Here is a 19,739-nt window from a genome sequence, read left to right on the forward strand (position 1 = left end):
CCCCGTAAGTCCTGGGTTGCAGCTAGGGCAGAGCAGGCGTCTTGCCAGGCTTTCACCAACAACGGGAAGAGCAAACCCAGCGTGATGTCCTGACAGCGGGAAGAGACAGAAGTTGATACCGTCCCTCTGCCAAAAGGACGCTGTCAAACTTCGAGGGGTAAGCGAAATCCCCGCTGAGAGTTCCCATCAGCCCTATGCAACTCGGCTGCTGGATGAACGGTCACCAGCTGGTTAAACAGGGAGTTTCTGCATTTGGGAGCGCATCCTTCGGTGTAACTTCTGCTGTGCTAACGGCACCTCTGGGGTTAAACAAGCTTTAACTAACACCTGCAAGGACCTGCCTTTATGCGGAGCTGTGCCCATCACCATCTTTTCGTTTTCAGGTAAAGCCAAAATAACCGTTGGGTACGTATCGACGGTGTGTGACACCAGCGGGAACGTCAGCGTCCTCTCCCTCGGGTTTACACAGGCAAAAGAGCACAGCAGCAAATAACCCGGTCCTCCGCTCAACAACGGCCTCGTTACATGCATTTGCAACGTACATAATGCCACGACATCAATACCTTCTCATCTTTTAAATAATTAGGTAAAAAAAGGCCCCCAGTACAACCGTTTCTTATATAGCCACGTTCTCTCTATATACATCCAAAGTTTAAAGATACAAATAAAACATTATACAGGATTTATAAATGTTTAAAAACTTGAGGCTTCGGAATCACGGTTTCCCAAAACGACTCAGGAAAATCCACCGACTGACAAGGTAGCAGAGAAACTCGGGGAAAAAAGGAGACAGACACGAGTTTGCTGCCGGTAACTTTTTACTAAGCTCGCCAGTCATCACGGTGACGTCATCGGAAGTCACGGTTTAAGCTGCAAATGAGGAACGGTGGGTCTGTGTGTGGATCTCAAGTGTTGAGACAGGCAATTCAAGTATTTCCTATTTGATCCAAGCTCGCTGTAGCGGAGTGGTGCGGGAAGAGAACTATTTGACGGTTTTTCCGTACATCCGGTCAATGTCCGTTTGATAGTAGGCGGTCAGCTCCTTGCGCTTCAGTTTGAACGCGTCCGTCACCAGACCAGTCTCAGGGGTCCAAGGCTCGGGGCTCAAACGGATTTTGACTGGTATTTCAAACTTCTCCAGATTAGCTGGAAAAAGAAAACATTTTTAATACAAAGCGTAATCATTTCTCTAGAGTCAAGCACAAGGGGGAACCCTATTTTCATCCAGAAAAGCATTTGGCATGAATGAAGAGCTCCTCAACCCCCCATGGTTAGCTCTGAAAATCCTGGTGTGTTCGTTAAGTGGTTGCGACAGGATCCACCAGTGATTTTTCTTCAGCTACCCAAAAACCTGGGGCTTATTTCAGTGTTTCGGTGGGATCTGAGCTACCCCCTAACTTCTTAAAAGCCTCGGCGTGTGGCAATGACATCCCTAGAACACTCACTGTTGTATCACTGTTATGATACTCACCTTCTGGAGATAAGCCATAAAAATCAGTACTGCTGATGTTTCAAAAACACAGAAAGGGTGTGTGTTTTTTCCTCGTATCTTTTTCTAGGAAATTATTATTCCCCTTACTGAAACAGGAGTGCTTCATGTTACAGTGTTAGCACAAAACACTCCCATTTGCCAAAGGTTCTGCTACGGTTTCAGACATAAGAAAAATACTAAAATAACTCTAAGAAAAGTAATTAACACATGGGCAGTATTAAAAAAAAAATAATTTCTTTTCAGGTTAAATTAAAAAAATCCACAAACGCATAATCATCCTGTGCAACTTGATGCTTTTAGATTTTCCTGCACCTTTTACTTCCCTTGGCATTAAATCGCTGGACTGGGCTGCCTGGGGTAAAAAAAAAAAAAGTGATCTGGGGTAGAAAAGATGAGGGCAAATTGCAGAGGTGCAGATGACACTGAGCAATGGCAAAAGAGCCTGCAGAAAACACTCGCTGCAGAAAAGTGTAAAAGAGAATGCGTACGCAAAACCAATTTCACATCCACAACGGCCACGTAAGAAACGTCCTGTGGTCGTAACCGACAGCTTTAGGAGAAAAGCTCAGCGCTCAGTAATGGCCAAACGCAAAAACAAAGCAGAAATTATTAGGAACAAACACACACAGTATCACTGTGCCACTTTATCAATCCGGCACCAGGAGAGCTAAACAGACTAGGAGCGATTAGCATGAGAAAGATACAGCTGAGGGGAAGTAGAATAGACACGAAAACATCACAACTGCCACTGTGACTGTCCACTGCCTCTTCTCATAAAGAGCTCGGCAGAACCAAACGGAACTAGCAGATGGCAGGGGTAGAACAAACGAGAGGCCTTTCTCCAGAGGAACACGGCTGAGCTGAGCGGCTCCATGGCAAGACAGCATGGATACCAACACAGAGTATTTCTGTGACTCTGAGACGTGACTAGAAGAGCTCATGGAAGAAAATTACTCACTAAGAGATCCTTTTGTTTAGAAAATCCCTCGGATACAAGTCACTGGCAGCTAGGGGAGCCCCTCTCACCGTGGGCTTATTGCAATCACCTATTCATAGATATGCATGCGAGACTGACACCCAACGTGGATATACCACGGATCTACAGATGACCCACATTTCTTTGGGCCAGCAGCTGAATGCCAAGAAGGTACTACAGGCCATGCGTGTCTCTGCTGCTCTTTAAGATACCTGCTTGGAACTAAACCGAGCTTGGTACCTTTCCCCTGTTCTTGTAGTCTTTCTTCAACTATTGGCCATGGCCACAAAAAAAGTGACAAGACTAAAAAGGACTAAAAAAGTCCAAAAGGACTGACCCAACTCATGCTTTCTTGTTGGGGTCTTTTCATATGAAAATTTCACTTTTTAACATGTTCAGTGAATACATAATGAAATATATACACAAAAGTAAATATTTTTAGGGCAAGCACTTCTCTGTTTCACAGACATTACTGTCCACAAGACTAAAACAGTCTTCTACCCAGCTACTCACCTGCCACAGCAGCCTCAGCTAGCACCTTCAGTACTTCTTTTTCCATCTCAGGGCTGTTACAGATCTCTTCCCAGGTTCCTTTAAATCCTTTCTTTCGAGCTAGTTCTGCAAGCTCCTTTTGATTTGGCACAACAAATCCAACGACATAAGAATGGAAACTGAGAAGCAGAACGTACTTTAGTATGAGTTCTGTAAAGTTCACACGTCTTCAAAAATAACATTTCAAGTTGGGGGGGGGTTTGTACTTCACACAGAGATATTGCTCTTAACAGTTGGCTTTTGTTCACCTGATCATCTTTCTGAAACAGTACACAAATTGCCTTTGCCTGCTTATTTATAAGTAGAAAGAGAAGCTACTTACCTTACAGCAACTGGACTGCTTCAAGGTGTGCTGTCCATATGCATATTCCACTGTGCCTCACGCTCAAAGCTTTGGGGAAGCAGTACCCATACGATGTCAATGCGCCCTGCCTCTCCTCATGTTTTGCATCCCGGTATGAAGAGTGGTGTGCGGCTTCCCTACCTCAGTTTCCTCTCAACTGCAGAATCCAGTTACTGTAGAGGAGTAGAGGACCGCAGTGAAGAGGGGTTGGAGAGCAGGGAGTGGAATGAGCATATGCACAACACATCTTAAAGAACGCCTGCTTCTGTAAGGGAAGTGACTTCTCTTTCTCTTTCCAAGTGATTGTCCATACGCTCACTCTACTGTTGGCACTCTTGCTCCTGACATGCCAAGAACACATGAAGCTGTGATCAGAAAGTCTTTGGAAAACACTGAATTGCAACTCACCCTGAAACAAGCATTCAGGAATTTTCCTGTGGTGCCAAGTTTAGGGAAAACGTGAACAAAACCTCAGGTAGTGACTCTACGCATCCTAACAAAGCGGGTTGCAGCATCAGAGAGCTGAGAGCGACCTCAGACCATCTAATCCATTCACCCGCCTAGAAGCGAGGTCAGCTACGTTAAGAGAGGTTTGTTTAACCTGTTCTTAAACATCAGGCAAAGCCTAATGCCAATGCCTCATTACTCTTAACACTGGGAAGCTGTTCCTGATGGCTATTCCTGACACTTCCTCTGCGGTTTACATCAGTTGTATTCTCATACAGCTGAGAGTCAGGTTTTCCTCTCCTTTCCACAGAAGCCACTCATTCACAGACTGTTACTGGTTTTTTCCCTTTATACCTTTCTAGTCTTCTTTAAGTTTCTTTAGGAACTTCAGCAATGCCCTCTTCTCAAGTCACACATCACAGACATTCCCATTTTTCTCCATGACTCTTTTCAAGAGGTCCACCTTTTCTGAATGTTGCATGTGGAACTCAGACCCTTTAAGGCTTGGCAGAGCAAGAATGATCACTGTGCATTTTGTAGGCTATACATCTGGTTATGCTGTTTATTTACCTTCCTATAGCACCACGGCACTTGTTGACTCATGTCAGCTCCTACAGAACTGCTACCAGCTTGTGGCTCCTCATCCTGTATTTCTGTAGTTTATTTAGGTGTTAAGTATAATTTACATTTCCCCTCTTTAAGTTTACTGTTTTCAAGCAAATCTCCATCTAGTCCAAGTTTCCTGTGAATTCTAACCCTGTCCTCCACTGCACCTTCAGTCCTGTCCCACCTTACACACCTACAGATTTATTAAATCTTTTCAACTCCCTTTCACCAGACAGATCATTAATACAAAACACAGGACCGCAACCCTGGTAGAGAGTTTACTGTAGCTTATCCTTTGAGGTCTCCAAGATAATTTTAAAACACTAACTCTAAATAGCCTTTTGGCTACTGCACATTGCAATGACCTCCTTTGTTACTGGTATCACAATGGGCACCCGACAGCAGCTGTGAAGACTGCATGAAAGGCCAAACACTGGCATCATCTGCCGGCAAGCTTTGCCTGCTGGCTGACTCACAACCTTTCCCACTGTTCCCTTATTAAGAATGGACTTACAGAAAGACTTCAGATTAGCCTCAGTTCACTCACTGCCTGCACCTCTCCGATTCTTCCTCCCCCCACACTCGTGCTATACTCTGTACCAAACCCCTCTAACTTCGTCTCGGGTTTACTCTGCAAGGTGTATTATGTATGAAGGCACCCAGAACAAAACTACTCCGGCACTTTCATCCCTGGTTCCTGCTGTCTTTTGACATGCTTAAGCTCATGCCCAGCAGTATCACCAGTGTCTCCAGGCATAAACAGCACACAGAAGTTGGTTTGGTACACCTCAAACTCTCAGTTCATCTAAAATTCAGCCTCTTGAGTGGCAGCATACTTCCTTTGGACAAACACATTCACCCAACTATGCTTTTTTTTCCTGGGAAGAGAAGAGGAACACAGCTCCTGGAACATGTAGCTTTTCATTCTGTACCACTATTTACACTGTTCACTTGTTGCAGTTAAAATGCTAAAGCAGTCTGTCTTGAGAAGTATCTTAAAACACTACATCCTCTCTCTGGAGTAGCTGCTTTCCCCTCCACTACTGTTCCTTCTGCAGATCTCTTGAATTTCCTAACTTTTCCAGTCTTGGAAGTCCTAACAGCAGGACAGAAGAAATTTTGAGAATTTGGTCTGCAGGAACCCCTTAGTCATCTCCTCCATGGGAAAAGAATTTGCCAAAACATTTCTCCTATACCAGGCATCCTCATTCACTTGCTGAGCTCGAGATCAGACCTATGGGAACAGGTATCAACATGTAGTGCCACTGTAGATGCCACCGTATCTATTCTGTGAAGTCTGGTCCTTACCAGTTCTTCTTGACCTTCCTCCCGAGAACTCCCTTGGGTTTTTTGCCATGCTTGCTCATTCCTCACGTAACTACTCATTTTCCTTACGTGATGCTTGCGACCTATTTGGATGGGTGAAGAGCTGATAGAGCAGCAGGGGTCTCCTCTGAAGGAGCACTAGTCATGGTTCCTTCCGGCAAACATTTTAGTCCTTATCTCACTCAGCATTTTGTCTCAAGTAGTCAGTGAGTATAGCTTTGGAAGCAGTGACACTGTGCAAAAGCTTTTGATTCCCTGCCACCGTGTTCAGAGGAAGGAGCTTTGCACCCCCAAGATCTAAGGTCAAATCACAGATTTAAGCACTTAAAGTCTGCCCTCCTTGTCCTTTTGCATGTGGGAGGTAAAACACCTACGAATGAAGGACTCTTCTTGCACCACCATCACCCAAGCCAAGTAAGGGGAGACAGGATACAAGAGAAGTCATGGGCACTGCTCACAAAGCCCCTGAGCCCACGCTGCAGAGGTGAGCATATACCCACAAGGCAATGTTCGTATGGACAATCATTCAGAGTCTGTGTTACATGGCTCCTTATGCCAAACCACACACACACAGAAGTACTAAGAAGAAATACAGCAGCTTCAGAAAAAACACCCGTAATGTACCTGGATGTTGTTTGTAAGTTACCTTTAAATGTAAGGAACAGACAAGATACAGGCTATCAGAGTCAAGTGCCTCTAACAAGTGTATTTTAGTCTCCAACGTTTTGTCAGCCTGGCAAAAGTAACACAAAGTTGACAGTACAATTCCAACAGTGAACTTCAATCGTAGAAGAGCAGAAAACACCCTTGTAGGAGGCTTTTTCTCCACAGACTACAGAAGGTGCTCAGGCAGTCAAAGCAAGCAGACCCAGGACACACCCAAGGGGTCAAAACCACAAGTCAAGTCTAATGCAATGGAAGTTTTCTCTCAGCAGTGCCATGCCCAATGCATGTTAGCCTATCGATGCAACACGGTCGAAACTTGAAGGTACAGGATGACTACCACTAGTTAACACAAAGAAATACCACAGAGAACCAGGTGAACAAACCAAAAGTTAATTTTCTCTTTATTACCACTGAGCAATTCTCTGGTATGCCCATCCTGGCCTCCTTCAATCAAAGTTATCAAATGGGGCTTTTTTGGCCATACTGGAAATCAGAGTATTTCTGATGGTTCAGAAGCTCCAAAATGACTTTCCAAACATCCAAGTGACAACAGGAAGCAAAGACCACCAGAAGTGTATTTATACATGTAAGTCTCTCTTATGCGCAAGTAGGAAATTCTAGAAAAACAGAGACTGAAGACATGTTTGAGCCCCGACATGCCTAATTCAACAGCACATGGAGAAAGTACACAGAAAGGACATTTGATCATTGTTTCTTAATCGTGTGTTTGCACAATATTTAGAGTGTCTTCTCTCAAGCTTCAAGGCTGCTGGTGGTGTACTGCAGGGGTTAAAAAAACCCTATTTTTAATGTGCAAACCAGCTTCTGGGCTGCCCCACGCCCCGCTTCCTCTGAAGAGCACATCACAGCTAAATACAGCCAGGAACAAGGCGTCCTAGGGCTTCTATAGGTAATCAGCTCTAAAGTGCTTGAGTAACGCCTGTTATGAATGCAGTCAGAGCTTAGCTGCTTTTCACACTGGGGAAAAGGGAATGAAAGATTCATCCCTGGCATTTTCCAACAAGTTATGAAAAATATGTGAAAGTAAAAATAAAAACATACATTTCAGATGTTTTTGTTTTGATAAAGTTACTCCATTATATTATAAGCAAAATCCTTTTTCAACTGGTTTAAAATCCCATGAAGTGAGTGGCAAAAATTTTTGTTTATGGCTTCAATAGAACAAAGAATACAGCAACAACAAAGCATCAGCTGCCTCTTACCTGCTTGCATACACACAAATATTATCTACCAGTGGAAGATTCTTTAGAGCTGCTTCTACTTTGCCAAGAGAAACATATTCTCCTGCCTGGAGTTTTACAAGATCTTTTTTACGATCTATTGAGGAAAAAAGGAATTAAACGTTAATTACGGAACACAGAAACTTTAGGCACTGGTTTTATACTTTTCTGAAATGTATGTATAAATGCCAACAGGTAAGCTGACTCATGTTTGGTGAATGTAACAGAAACATTTAATATCAGGCTTCCAGGCTTTGTATTTTATCCATCTGCCCCTCACTTAACATTTCAATTCCATGCGTTTTCTGCCTTCAGAACAGCATCCCCTGTGTGACTGCACTGGCATGTGAATGGAAGACAACTAGGATTATGCAAAAGCCAGGGCTTGGCTAGAAGCATGCATTTTGTGCTGTCTGGTCCAGACCCTTAACACAAGAAATGCAGCATTTGGTGACATTTTGTTATCTATTGCCAGCCTAAATCCATATTTAAAGAGCAACTGTCCATCTGTTACTTGAAACACAACAACAGGAACTGAAAATCAAGCCCAGATTACTTGACCACTAGGACGTAGCCCAAAGGTGACCACAGGGCCGCTCCCACCTAGCTGTGACGGCAGCCAGCAGCACCCTGCCTTTGCCATACACCTTCACGCTGCTGCGTGTCACCAGGCAGGGCAGTTTGTAGCCGTCTGACCACTGCCTAGCAGCTGCAATAGGACCTAGGACTCATAATAAATCATATGAGCTACGCTTCCAGGATTAAAGCGCATCCTGAATCACCCACTGATTTCAAGGCAGACACCAGGTCATTTATAGGGCACCTATTTTTGTGCTTACAGGTGTCAAATTATGAAGCTTGCATATAACACTTTTTCCTTAGTATGTTTTTCCCCTCAGTTACTTTATAATAAAAATACCCCTTTATCGTAAAGAAAGGCAAGATTAAAAAAAATTTAAATAAGCCTCAAAAGGCTTATTTAATTCCTGAGCACTCAGAAAATTGTAAACTCTAAGGCAGCTTATCTAGCTCAATTAGCCTACATTTAACTCTCTAATTACTACCCAGTCTCACTAACAGAGTGGAGTCAATGTTAGGACTGTTCACCCGAATTTATTAACTCACCAATGATCTTGAGACATCCGTCTTGGTGAAACTCTCCGATGTCTCCAGTGTGGAGCCACCTCTGCCCGTTCTCATCAATGCAGAAATCTTTTTGGGTTTGTACTTCGTTTTTGTAGTAGCCCACAGTCACATTTTGCCCTCCAATAAGAATCTCACCTCTAGGATATGGTTTATCAGTGTTGTAATATCCACCTAAAAGTACGGGGTTTATTGAGTTAACAAGAATTACAACATATTCCAAAGCAATAATTCCTATTATTTTTACTACTTAAATATAGAACTAAACACCTCAGTAAGTCCCTAACCAAAGTAAACTGCTTGTTCAGAAGAGAAGAGGTGGTTCTAATCTTTCCAGCATATAAACAGCTATTTGAGGTGTGTTTACAAACAGTGAAAACCACAGACAAGCAGAGCACAAATGGCACCTCTATGCAATCTTTCTGCCAGGACTAGCGGGCTCTATTGGCTTCATACAGGCTCAAATCAGAAAAAGATAAATTTTGCCTTAAATTTTAGGAAAGAAAAAAAAGAAAAGGTTTCACATTAGCCCAAACCACCCACGAGTGTTAGATATTTCCACTCCAGAATACATAAAAGCCTACAGTGAAAGGAAATCACCTAATTACATTTCCAACTTCTTGAAATATGTTTTATACAGCATCCATTAAGCTTCCATTCCTTATGGCCTTTTTTTTAATGATCTTAAGAATAACATTATGAAGACCACTTTAAAATGGCAACAGAAGGTATCACGCGTGCCCTTCAGCTGACCTCTCGTTAATCCAGCACCTCTAGGACACAGCACACAAGACCTGCAGCCTGTCTTGCAGAACGCTGACCCAAATCACCAAGAGCTGTGCACATTTACACAACATGCATATACAATTATAGTGGCTGGAATAAAAGGAGTAGTGTAGCCAAACAGAGCCGTAATACAACCTAGTCTAAACCACACTGCACTGATAACAAGTATTTAGACAGAAGCTAAGTTTGAAAACCACTGAGAAATTCATTTTACCTTTTTTCTCCCCCACGATCAAACTTTTACAGGCAAAAGGAGCAATTAAAATTTAAAAAGCAAAGAAATAGTCTAACTAATACTACTATGCAAATCCAATAGAAAAATAGCTATATGAAGTTCTTATAAACACACCGTAATTTAGTCACATACAGAAATTCTCACCTTCCTCCCAGTTCATTAACTTGATTTCACTACAGACCAAAGGTGCTCCCACTCTCCCTGTAGTGTAGTCCCAAACTACAATTTAAAGAAAAGAGCATTTTTAGAAAAGAAAAAAAAAGAAAAGCCTTTATTGTCATGTGCGTCATGCCGTGAAAACTAACTATTTATTCCTGAACTTCTGAATCCACAGAACAGAACTCCCAAGAACATCAATGGATCTGTCAAGGTAAGGCAGATAAAATCCTTGCCCCGAAAAGGGAATAGATGGCTGTATTTACAGACACCTCCAGTCATGCCTAGAGACTACACTGTTTGGATTACAGCTCTGCCTTTCCCCCCCCTGCCCTCAAGCTACTGAAGAAGCCATTTTCAAGAGACCTTTTGGAATAGGAAACACATCACAGCAGCCTGTGGATCATCAAGGATCATCATACACCTTCCAGAATCCAGCATAACCTAGCTAGGAGCCTTAGATCCTCCTGGCATGATTCCAAGGCAAATCACACCACTGCCAAAACGCAACAGCTCCGTTTCTGCCACCACTGACTATGAGTGAAATTTTAGGACTAAAAGGCAACTGAAATCATGAAGTTCTGTTCTATGAACTTAAAATCTGGTGCAGGGTTTTGCATTCCATTTTTTATTTTCCTAACATCTCAGACTCATCAAAATGAGAAATAATTTATTCAGTTCAACCGATAAGTGCAATAATTCCAAGATCCCACCACACTATTACAGGTTTCTCTATCACAAATGAGAGGATTCATTTTCCATGTAGGTCACAGCTTTAGCACAATGTGTCAAAATTAGCACTCCTACTGTCTCATACGCTTATGATTACGAGTAATTCCCAGGATTCCCCCCATTACACTCGGTGGCACGCACCAACTGACTAGACCGTCAGAAGATGACACACGCAGAGCGCTCAGCACGGACCCCAGCACGCGGTGGGATGCACCGACACCAACCTTCCGTGATTGTTCCAGCTCCTGCTGATTCAGTTAGTCCATAGCCCTGTCCCACCGGGCAACAGAAACAAATGTTCATAAACCTCTGGGTTGCTGCCGAGAGCGGAGCTCCTCCACAAAGCAGGATGCGAATTTTTCCACCTAGCAGCATTCGCACTTTCCGGAAAATAAGGCTAAAAGGCAAAGATAAGAGTGTGTATCTGTTGCTTAAAACCAAGAGTACCCAATTTTGTACCTGAACTGAAAGTTTGCCCTGTCTTAAGGTAAACTCTTATGGCATTCAAGGAAAATCTTGAAGAGCACACTTAAGTTTTCAAAACCACAGATTTTTAAAGCCTGTTTCCATATTCTAATTTGAAGATGGGTTAAATGTTTTGAGAACGTAGATTTAGCAGGACAGTAAAGTTCAGTGATTTTCTCCTCAAAAGGTTTTAAATAAGCTGTATGCACTCTGCAGTTATATTACAGCCTCACTAAAGTTGGTAGCTGGACTTAATGCTCCTTATGGGTTCCTTCCAACCCGAGATGTTCTATGATTCACTTCTGTGAAAATGGGAAGTCTGCAGTTATCTACACGAACAGACTTCCCCCCTTACCCAAGAACTGTATAAATCCCTCATTAAAATCCTGATGATATTATGAATATAAATCTCCAATCAGTTTCAGGTTAAGTAACACACACTGAAATTATACCTGTAAATATTAAAAGCTACCACACAAACTACTAATTTGTTGTTTCAATTTACACTTAATTACAGACCTGTTTGTGTTCAAAGTGTCAACGTTAGACCACAGAAAAGCACTAAAAACATCAGACACTGTTCACGTGGGAAGACTTTGATAAGTGTTATTTTGGTGCCGCTAAAAATAAAACTAAAATTACCTGTCGCAGAGCGGGGTAGTGTAACCTTTGGAAATCTGTTCCATTTTGTAGTTGTAGGCCAATATAAAAAGATTCCGCTGGAAACTAGTCATTTCATTCACTTTATTCATGACGTTTTTGTAGATCCGATCCATAATTTCCTAGTTATAGAAAAAGACTACCTTTAACTCAAAGTAACAGAGATACTAACTTCAGTACAACAAAAAAGGACACGAGCTAGAAATTTTACTGCATTTCAGATGACAACCCATTCCCAAGGCTGCCTCCTCCTCCACTGCTAAGAGGTAGCCAGATGCCCACAGAAACTCCACTGCTAAGAGGTAGCCAGATGCCCACAGAAAGGAGGAACGCAAACATCTGGGCAGGAGCACTAGTTAACACCCAGGTGCCTGCTGCCAACTGTCTTTATTCCATTAATTGACAGTGGTGAACAATAGCTGACTAATTAAAATGGTAATCTCATTCCCATAACTATTTAAACTTCGAGAAGTGTTGGCACCCATATGATGTTTATCCCCAACATACAAATAAGTACCAAAAATACCCTTTTAAGCTAGCTTAGCATCAAAGGTTCCAACCTTTTAATTTAAATAATCGCATTAATTTTGTTCTTAAAATTTTGAACTATGAATTCTACTTTTTAAATAATTAAAGAAATTATTTATCCTTCAGTTACTTACCGGGACAGCCGCCATTAGAGTTGGCTTAAGTGTAGTGACATCACCTTTGCTTCCTTTCTTTATCTTAGAGGACTAAAGCAAAGAACAAGTTTACTAGCAGACACATTCAAGTTTTTGGCCAGGAGAAAGCGACATCGCACATCTTTCAAACAATCACTGTCCTCTAAATTATATTTTAACAACTGAAATGAGTGCAGAGTACCAGTCAAAACCACCAATACCCTGCTTCATTAATGGTACAAAAAGAGCTGTTGTCATATTTTTAGAGAAACATGAAGATCTAATGTAACTACATGTACTACTCAGCTGGGGGGGACTTTTTACAAGGGCCTGTAGTGACAGGACAAAGGGTAATGGGTTTAAATTGAAAGTGGGGAGGTTTAGATTGGATATCAGGAAGAAGTTCTTCCCGGAGAGGGTGGGGAGGCACTGGGACAGGTTGCCCAGAGAAGCTGTGGATGCCCCATCCCTGGAAGTGTCCAAGGCCAGGCTGGATGAGGCTTGGAGCAACCTGGTCTAGTGGAAGGTGTCCCTGCCCATGGCAGGGGGGTTGGAACTAGATGGTCTTTTAAGGTCCCTTCCAACCCAAACCATTCTATGATTTTATTTGGGGTTTTTTTTACCGTAAGGGCTTAGGCCAACAACACACCTGGTCAGCTAAGGTCTGCGGTGAAGAGTAACCAATGCGGCAGCCGTGAGAGAGACACACAAGTTCAGCACTCAGCTCCAGAACATGGGCAAGAGGCAAATAGCCAATATAGATGTCTTTTTCCCTGCAAGGAATTTTTGAAAAAAACAGGTTTATGTTGTACCGCCGGCATCCTGAGACGAACCATTAAGCTAATAATTACACAGAGCTAACTGCAGAACTCGAGAAAGGAGAAAAATGCCTTTGAGCTTTAGAGCATATTTCATACCATAGAATTTTGTTTCACAAGTTGCATACTACATAGCGTAGGCTTGAGGCATGAACGTAGTGTGACGTTTACTCATCCCAAGACAATTAACTGTGTGTTAAGGTTGCAAAGGCAGCTCTGTGGACAAGATTAAAAACTGCACCAGACAGAAAGAAACCACAGAATTTAACACTGACCAACAGAAGTACTGCTTAGGGAAGCTTTCAGCCACTCTAGTGCAAGGCAGCCTCACAGGCTTTCATGTCCTGGTCTTGCCCACATACAGAAGACGAGAGAACAAACAGCACACGAAGTAGTCATGTCATTTAATACAGTACTGGAAGATGCTCGGACATCAGTGCATAGTATGATGTGTCACAGACAACTCAATTTAACACAGTTAGTATTTTACGCAACAATTAATCTAAACTCACATGCAACTACATGACAACCTTATTTGATGGTAACTGTTGGTACGTACCCCAGACTCGGAATCCTCTCAGCCATTCCAGTTATCCCAGCAATGATGTTGCAATGAGAGATCATAACTCCTTTGGGAACACCTGTGGATCCACTTGTGTACATGATCACCGCGATATCTGAGGGCACAGGCCTGGCCTTCTGTTTGTTTCCTGTAATTTAGGTTAAAAAAAAGAATTTTTAATGTGTGGAAAGCCTGTCAGCCTGGGAGATCCAACACACCGACCTACTTTGGCCGTCACTCCAATGTAACACTACACGACTATTGCAATCACATCTTGCTTTCGGTTAAAAAGCTTGCGATCAAGTGTACGTGCTGTCACAAAGAGTAGGAAGCTCTCTGTAAAAGTCGAGCCATACTTTGAGTGACTGCCCTCGTCTACCGTGACAACTCTTTTTCCATTACATTTCCCATATTCCTGCAGAGGAGAGAAAAACAAGAGCTCTGGCTTCTCCAAAATGCCACCGAGCTTCACATCCTCGGCCAGGCGTGCTGCACTGGTTCCACACTGCCGCAGGGTCAACCCCCATCTGCAGAGGGTCTCTCATGCAGGAGAACCCCCGCTGCCTCATCTGCAGCAAGGCGCTGCTGAGCCACCACGGGGCCTGATTTCTATTAATACTTAAAGGAAATTCAACAGCTTTCATAGGACTGAAGTGTCTTTTAACACACTTGCACCGCGAGCAAGCAAATACGGAAATGATGGTGTTTATTTGGAAGAAAAAACCGCAAAATGCACAATACATGTGCCACAAAACACACGCTGAATGAGAAGAGTGAAAGCATATTTAATAATTTCTCGCTCACTGAACCCATCCATTCTGCATGGTGAACAAAACAGAGGAAAAAACCATAAGCAGCAGCTCACCTACTCAATAGGATATTAATGAACATGCTTGACCATAAACTATTCATTGTAGTATACCAAAATTTATGAATGGCTAACTTGACAAGGATCATGTTCCTTTATTATAGCACACAGTATGTGACATCACACACCTTTTTACACAGCACACAGATTAACAAATCTCACGGAGCTAATGAATTATAGCCCTAAGTTTTGTTTATGTTGTCTGAAACAGTTTTAATAGTCCATAAAAGTGGTACATCAAAAAGGGAAAACCCATCTTTAAAAGAAACTGAGGTCACAATGTTGGGAGCACACCCGCCATTCCCCTGAACACCAATAGCAGATGCATTCATCACCCAACCCTACTCCTAAACCAAAATTCAATCCAACATTCGTGTGCCTTCAGTGGTTAAAAGATTCTGAGAACACAAATAGGAAGGACAGAAGAAAGCAACTACTGAATATAATGAAACTTAAAGATACTGAGTTTAGCAGCTCTTCAGAGCCAAGAATAAAAATTTGTTATCACAATATTTAAAATACCTCGTGAAATCTAATTCTAAAAATGTTACATAGATTGTAAATAATCATTAAGAAATTTACAGAGTAGATTGATACTTTCAGAAATGCAGTAAGTGACCGAGTCCTGTCAGATCTAAACGGCTAGTTTACATTGTTATGTGTGAATTTAACAAAAGGGTACCAAAATTATTGAAGTCTTCTGCTATAAAATGCACCATAATTTTCTCTGTGTGCTCTGAATAACCTCATATTAATATGTCAGATCATAAGAATGCTTTCTAAGTTTCAATCCTGGCCTAAATGCTAATCTTAAAATTATTCTTCAACATGTGACACTTGGTCAGCATTTTACTCAGAGTAGTTGAAAATCAAAAGAAAACACACATCCCAAAAATCCAACTACAACAAAACCAAAAACACCCACAGATTTTATTTAAAGAAAAAGCAGATGATAAAAGGTTAATTACCGTCTTTTTTTTTTTCCTTTTAGTATCTACAATTTCCCCTAGTTTATTCATGGAATCACAGAACAGTTTGCGTTGGAAGGGACCTTAAAGATCATCCAGTTCCATCCCCCCTGCCATGGGCAGGGACACCTTCCACTAGACCAGGTTGCTCCAAGCCTCATCCAGCCTGGCCTTGGACACTTCCAGGGATGGGGCATCCACAGCTTCTCTGGGCAACCTGTCCCAGTGCCTCCCCACCCTCTCCAGGAAGCACTTCTTCCTGATATCCAATCTAAACCTCCCCTCTTTCAATTTAAACCCGTTACCCCTTGTCCTGTCACTACAGACCCTTGTAAAAAGTCCCCCCCAGCTTCCTTGTAGCCCCTTCAGGTACTGGAAGGTGCTATAAGGTCTCCCCGGAGCCTTCTCTTCTCCAGGCTGAACAAGCCCAACTCTCCCAGCCTGTCCCCATAGCAGAGGGGCTCCAGCCCTCAGAGCATCTTTGTGGCCTCCTCTGGACTTGCTCCAACAACAGGGTCAAAGTAGGACAACAAATTAAATGATCCAAATCAAAAGAAGAGATAACCCACCAGTATCTGCCTTGGCCCCCATAGCCTGCACAGAAGCCATAGTGTGAACAATGACACCCTTAGGAAACTCTGACCACGTTGTTGGTTTGCCATCCACCGTAATGATATGTCGCAGCAGTGGAACTTGAGAAACAATTTCCTGTGGAAAACGAACATGTGTTCAGAAATTAAATGCAAGGTTTGTACAAACAAGAAGAAAAGACCCAACTACCTACAGTATACAATTAAAAAAAAAAGCACTGACATAAAATATCTGAGGATTTAAAATATGCATAAACTTGTCTAGCTCGAACAGCTGCAAAACTTGAAACTTTCCACGTTTAGATTTGCAGGATTGACTGAACTTTCCATTTACAAGTCCAAAAACTTTTCCAACCATTTACTGATCTGGGTCTTATTTCAAGACAAGTCCACAAATAAGACTGCAATGATTTGTAGAGGTAATTAACTTTCCACTCAGAGAATGCTGGGAGAAAGCAGTGACACTGAGCTCACAATGATTCTTATGCTGCTCCCTGCTTAGTAAGCAACAGCTAGCAAAAATACGAAAAATTATTACTTCAGCATTCAAGCAAAATGTGAGTTCTAAAGTATTTATCAATGTTCTGGTGGAAGAAGAGATGACTATCATCTCTAGCAGAAAAAATTCATTCTCTCACTGCAAATTGAAATAAATGTGCATTCTCTATATAATTCCACTCTAGTAACTTAAAAAAAGGTTTGGGAAATTTTCATTCTGAATTCAGCAACAGTGCACATTTTTTTAATTACAACGGTTCTCTTACGTGAAAGGTCTAGTTCCCCCCGAACGAAACTCATTTGACAATGAAACTCATTCAGATTAATTGTTCCACTTGCATATTCGATCTGGGTCAGTAAGTCAAAAAAGTCTGACTGTTCTTATGTCTAATAATCTTTCTCCCACACTGGAAGACAGCTCCAACTCTTTGAGCACCCACCTTTAGATTTAAGAGCCATTCTCTGCTGGGAAAACATCCACCAATAAATCAGGATGATTACATTAAGCTATTCATATCCAGTTTATACATTTTTTTGTTCTTCCCACTTGCTTCAACTGTTAAATTTATAGGCACTAAATCCACCTAGAAACCACTGCAGTTTCCTGTAAAGGTGTTGTGCCAGGCAGCATTGCAGCTCTTGAATAGCGCACTGCTCATCCTGTTCTCCAAAGTCATTGAGAAGCCCAAATCCCACTGAAGGCTAACTATCTTTTTTTTCCTGGACAGCAGGACAGATACATAAATCTTGCTCTGAAAGAAGCGTCTGCCCTATAGAAAGGCAATAAATCCTTGTTCCGTACAATGGAACCAGGCCTTTTAACAATAATGAACAGATACACTGGAAAGAGATGGACAAACAAACAGTTTTCTGACCTTCAACTTTGTTTGCATCAATTCTTTACTGGTAATGATGGTGGTCACCTCCGTTTCGTTTAGCCCGTGTACTATTGCTGGGCCTCCCAGGGTCGCATACAGAGTAACAACTGAAACACAAAATGAGGTTAAAAGAGTTACGCTTTTAAGTACGGTTTACAAGGAAGGGCTGAGATTAACCTATTTGAAGTGAGGCAACACAGTAAAAATATTTGTCAACCAATATAAAGGTGGTATAGCTTTGTGCTTTAAGAAAACCCAAACATATTACATGGATTTAAAGCCCACGTAAATTTTCAGTTACTCCCAGAAGGAATAAAGAACAACCACTGTCTATGTGACTGCTTACTGTTTTTCAAGGCCTAGAGGTACCAAAACCACACTGTCCTATGCAATTCTCCTCTAGATCTACCCTCCCACCTTCCTGGCTTTTACCATTTTAGAAGCAGGCATCTGTGCTCAGTTTAATACACTGTTTAACAGCCCTCGTGCACACAGGAAAGAAACCGCTTTCATTTACGTGACTCCTCTTTCCAGAACTCACAGGTTCCGTTACCTGCCTTTTACAACTGACCGTTTCAGTAACTTCTTACTAGCACTGTAATACGTGTCATCAGCAGATTAATTCTCACACTCTGTAATAAAACTGTGACTGAAATATTCTCCCACCGATTTAAAACATAATAAAGGTTTAATCATCACAATCATTAGATACCAAACTGACATCATGAAAATACAATAGCAAGGAAAGAAAATATTTAGGAAATTGACTATTAGAAACACTGTTTCCTGTACTCAAGGACAGCTTATTAGTGATAGCGTTAAACCACAGTTATTTTATGTTAACAGTTTTAAATCATATCTAATTTCCTGCCATTTTTATGGGAACTGCATGAGAAAAGACAGGAAGAGACTGGAGAAGGCAGAGGCAGCTCAAAAAGGAAGAGAAAAATAAAAACAATATAAAAAAAGAGAAAAAAAATGTCCTATTTTCCAAGCAGAATGCTGAGCAGGAGCACCCCAAAAGAGCTGTAAGGTCAATCAACACAATCATTAAGAATGACAACATCAGGGCTGGAAGTTTTGTCACAGTATCTGATTTTCTTTCATATTTTAGTCTGGATTTATCTGAATATCCTAACAACATTAATTATTAAAACAAGACACCCCGTTGTACCTTAGGGCTGTAGCTATACACTGCAGCATAAATTAAAAAAATTGAAAAATAAAAATCAAACTGTTGTATTCCAAGACTTCTAATCCAGGGAGTTACTATCCCAGGGCAGCATACTAAGGAAGAACTCAAAAGCAGTTTTCTTACAAGAAAAGTAAATAGTTGACCTCTACTTATTTTTTCCTTGTTAAAACAGTCCATCATAGTTCAGAACTGTTGCAGGGCAAATGCACATGCACTGTGTTTTCTTTAATTTGGTGGGAGCAAAGTCCAGAAGAGTGTCTCTACCAGTTCCCACGAGCTCTCTCCACTTACGGCGGTGACCCCTGTTACATAAACATCTAGCAGCAATTCAGTTTCCCCAAGCCAAGGAGCACAGCCGAGATGACACACTGCTCAGAAAGAAAAGTATCAGCTCTGAAATAGCCAGGGATGTAGTTAGTTACTCATCTACAAAGCAGTACATCACGGACAACTCAGAGCTGTATGACAGAGAGGTATACCACATACATGATGGGTTACTGATGTCATGGAGAGAACAAAAAAACTGAGCAATGACTCTGATCTGTGAAATTCTCCCTTCTCCATGCTGGCACCTACACCTTCTTCAGGAAAATCTGAAAGTTTAGGGTTTGGTTTTTTTTCCCTCTCCTTCTTGTTCTCTTGAAAACATAGCAGAAGGGATAATGTTTTGTGTTCATGTTTAAAAACGCAACAGTACAAGTGAGTCTTCTGTATCTGAACTTCTGCTAGGAATATTGCCCTAAGTCTGACAAAAAGAAAAATCAACACCCCTGAATTTGCCAGCTAGAACACAAAACCGAAGCCTTGCCCTAAAGAAACAAAGAGAACTTTCACCATTTATTTCAACGTAACTAAAATGTTAAACTCTGCGTTT

The 19,739-nt window shown here is 41.8% G+C and overlaps 1 protein-coding gene across 1 annotated transcript; it reads right to left on the bottom strand.

Annotated features, from left to right (window-relative positions):
• Positions 1 to 641: 641 nt before the first annotated feature.
• Positions 642 to 17,777, bottom strand: ACSL3 (acyl-CoA synthetase long-chain family member 3; the record flags this gene model as incomplete). Its single annotated transcript, XM_010154855.1, has 12 exons — positions 642 to 1,146; positions 2,982 to 3,139; positions 7,632 to 7,746; positions 8,775 to 8,966; positions 9,958 to 10,032; positions 10,926 to 11,098; positions 11,809 to 11,948; positions 12,489 to 12,560; positions 13,138 to 13,261; positions 13,866 to 14,016; positions 16,274 to 16,412; positions 17,668 to 17,777. Coding segments are annotated over 12 exons (1,613 nt in total), but the record flags the coding sequence as incomplete, so codon positions are not given.
• Positions 17,778 to 19,739: the final 1,962 nt, after the last annotated feature.

The sequence above is a fragment of the Eurypyga helias genome, unplaced genomic scaffold, assembly GCF_000690775.1.
Source record: "Eurypyga helias isolate BGI_N326 unplaced genomic scaffold, ASM69077v1 scaffold17137, whole genome shotgun sequence".
Taxonomy (NCBI): domain Eukaryota; kingdom Metazoa; phylum Chordata; class Aves; order Eurypygiformes; family Eurypygidae; genus Eurypyga; species Eurypyga helias.